The sequence below is a fragment of the Schistocerca americana genome, chromosome 10 (genome assembly GCF_021461395.2).
Source record: "Schistocerca americana isolate TAMUIC-IGC-003095 chromosome 10, iqSchAmer2.1, whole genome shotgun sequence".
In the NCBI taxonomy this organism is placed as follows: Eukaryota; Metazoa; Arthropoda; class Insecta; order Orthoptera; family Acrididae; genus Schistocerca; species Schistocerca americana.
In genome coordinates, this window is record NC_060128.1 from 91,100,412 (window position 1) to 91,103,613 (window position 3,202).

A 3,202-nucleotide genomic window follows, 5' to 3' on the forward strand; every position below is an offset into this window, starting at 1 on the left:
AACTCTGTGGAGCAGAATTTTTATATCTTCTTTTGTTCAGTTTTTACGGGTCTCCCAATTTCCCTGAAAAATAATATATCAAATTTAAGGAATATTTTCTACCATAAATACCTTACTATTTTATTAAATGAAAATTCCTTCCACAGAATTTTTCACTATAGTACTGACTAGTCATATACCAAATTTCACTTCTCTACCTTTTGTGGTTTTTGAGAAAAAGGTACATAAAGTTATAAAAATGTAAGTTACGGGAAAACTGAATCAATGATTTGATAGTGTTTGTATTAGGTCTTACCGTCTCTGTGTGAACTAGTGCAAGCCATATGCATACTCCTCTTCATCTGCAAGCAGTCTCTTCTTTGCTTGTCTTCTTTGGTTAACCTGCTGTTCAATTTTATTGGCTGTAATATCAGCCGCAGCAACTCTTTTGTCATCGATGTCCTTCAATATTGAATAGGTGAAAGCTCCTGGATGAAATCCTAGCCTCTGTAGAGTTTTTATTCTTCCAAGATTACCATTGTTAAAAACTAAACAAGCATCATATGCAGCAATTTCAACAATAATTGTTGAAACAAATGTTGTTTTTGGGCAACGTTTCCAAATCAGTGAGTTGTAACTTTCATTAGGGTTTTCTGTCTTTCCATGCACACACTTTCGTAGGAGGTCTGGCTCTGCTAAACACCTAAATGTTGGTTTTATAGCACTTAAAACAGCCACAGGTAAACTGTGCTTGTGTGAATAGTTCATGCCATCACGCTCAGCCTGCTTGAATTTGCACCACGATATGTCACACAAATTATGTACAGGTTTGTCATCTGTGGATAGTTTATGAAAATAAATAGACCACACAGCCTTCTGCATGTTATTCAAATTTCCACTGTTGTCCCTTATTGCCTTGCCATAGTACACTTGTAAAGAATGAATTTCTTTGTCTGTGAGTCTGTTGGGACCACCTAAAAGTTTTCCATCCTCAAGTTTCCTGCCCTTCAATTCACGTTTCAATTTTAAAAGTCTGCCTCCCATTCGTTTTTGCACATGTCCAACACATTCCAACTTTTCTATAGCACAATGGGGACCATAAGGTTCACTTTCCAAAACAGTTTTGAAGGAGCTGGAGTCACCATCACCAAGGTATTTTGTGTATCTAACACCGTACTTTTCCACACTTCGATGGAACATAAGTTTCATAGCTGCAGGTTCCATTCCACCACTAGAACCAGAATAATTTCTACAGCACACTTTCTTGTGTTCAACCTGCCACTTATTTTCTTCCACTTCACCAGCTCTCTTTCCGAGTACACAGCTATAGCAATATTTGCTCATTACCTGAACGTCAAGAATTTTTCCAGTATCAACACTAATGACAGATGATACTCCATACAGTGATGTATGTCCACGCTTCATCCACGTTCCATCACATGACACACACAAATCGGTGTCTGGCGTGTTATCTGCTTCTGTCTTTAGTTCACTATTCATCTTCACAGCTTCCTTTGCAGAGGACTTCAAGTTTTCTTCCACTTCCTCTTGAAGAGCACTTAGCAGTGTTTTATTTCCAGTGGTGTACCTAGCACTTGGTTGTGGCATGTTCATGATCCCACAAAACAGTCTGGTACCTTCCCTGCCTATGCCCAAACATCTCATGCCATATATTAAACGCATATTTGCTTCATATATCCGGTTACTTGATGCCGAAGTTCTAAAAGCAGTGTCTGAATGACAGCTTTCACAAGTAAGATGCAACATACACACTATTCCAATTCTGTTTTCTTCGTCATATAATCTCAAACTTTTTGCACCACAGTCAGCACATACACAAGCAGATGATATAATATCAGATAGTATTTTCAAATCAATAAGCCTAAAACCACTAGTAGCTTGAGTGTCTGAGCCACAATCATCAAGTGATTGACAGCTGTCAATTTTCCTTCTCGAAGCACTCGCTTTCTTGGTTGAAGTATCGTTTCCATTTGTTATTATGGGGCTGGTTTTCAAGTTGTCTTTACTACATCGAGAAGCTTGACACTTTCTAACCTTTTTAAACACCTTACTAGAACGCGGCATGCTGCAAAATATAATAACAAGTCTACTTACAACTTTCGTAAAAATGTATTCCAAACAAACACTCGTAAACAAACGCTATAAATCAAAGAATATAAAACCAGCGGCAGAGATATTATTCCACAGCCTTCTTGATGTAGTACACAAACGTTCCCTGCATTGTGACTGCACAAAACTGGAAAAAAACGCAGTATAAATAGATATACGAGAGGATGAAGACCAAGATGGGGGGGCGTCGCCCTGTGCAAGCTATTACAAATTATTATTTTTTTCCACCTTAGAAGCGGAATTGGAACGTAATATTTGGTAATTGAAATTTCAATACCATGTAGTAAATGAAGAGCCAATAAAATTTTTTTCACAAATTTGGTCATTTTCATGTACGTCCCCCCTTAATACCAGAAGGTTTACACAAACAAAATTAAAAGCGGCCTCGTCGTTGTTGTTGAAAAACATTATACAGAAGAACTGGCAGAAATAACTTGCTACGTGAGCTGAGTATGGAAAACGGCTCTTGCTTCCGTAACTTCACTCGGTGTCATCTACTGATTTTGAATATCTGGCAAATGTATCACCATTTGTAAAAAAAAAAAAAAAAAAAATACGATAATTTCAGGAAAGCGATTTCAGTCAACCAAAGGCTTGCAGTTACTCTTCGTTTTCTGGCAACAGGAGATTCATTTCAGAGCCTTACGTATTTATTTCACATTTCGAAGCAAGCGATATCTCAAATAGCACCTGAAGTATGTGGAGCTCTGGTGGAAGTACTGAAGGATTATGTACAGATAAGTGAATGAAAAACATCGTTAAATAAGCATCTTCTCGAAATTTTATTAATTGTCGATTACATTACATATATCAAATACTAACAAAGAGATAGAGGGGCTGGCCAGTACTTACCTCAGCTCAGTATAGCCGGTAGATACACAAAAAACAGAACCGAAAATTTACGTTCCTAACTTTCGGAACTTTGTTACTTCGTCAGGGAGGAGAGAGAGGACAAAAGGGAAAGAAAGGAAAGTGGATGCAGTTACTCACAACCCAGATTATGAAGCAACAGGGGAAAGGTAAACAGGGAGGGTAGCAAAGATGGAGGCATGGGTGTCAGAGGGAAGCCAAAGATATTCTACATTACATATCT

At 37.9% G+C, this 3,202-nt stretch overlaps 1 protein-coding gene across 1 annotated transcript; it reads right to left on the reverse strand.

Moving 5' to 3' along the window:
• On the reverse strand, positions 1–2,295 carry LOC124552599. Its single transcript, XM_047126924.1, has 2 exons — positions 296–2,295; positions 1–63 (listed from the first exon to the last, which is right to left on the reverse strand). Exon 1 carries the CDS (start codon positions 2,062–2,064, stop codon positions 310–312), a length of 1,755 nt encoding a protein of 584 aa, XP_046982880.1. The 5' UTR covers positions 2,065–2,295; the 3' UTR covers positions 1–63; positions 296–309.
• Between the last annotated feature and the right edge of the window lie 907 nt (positions 2,296–3,202).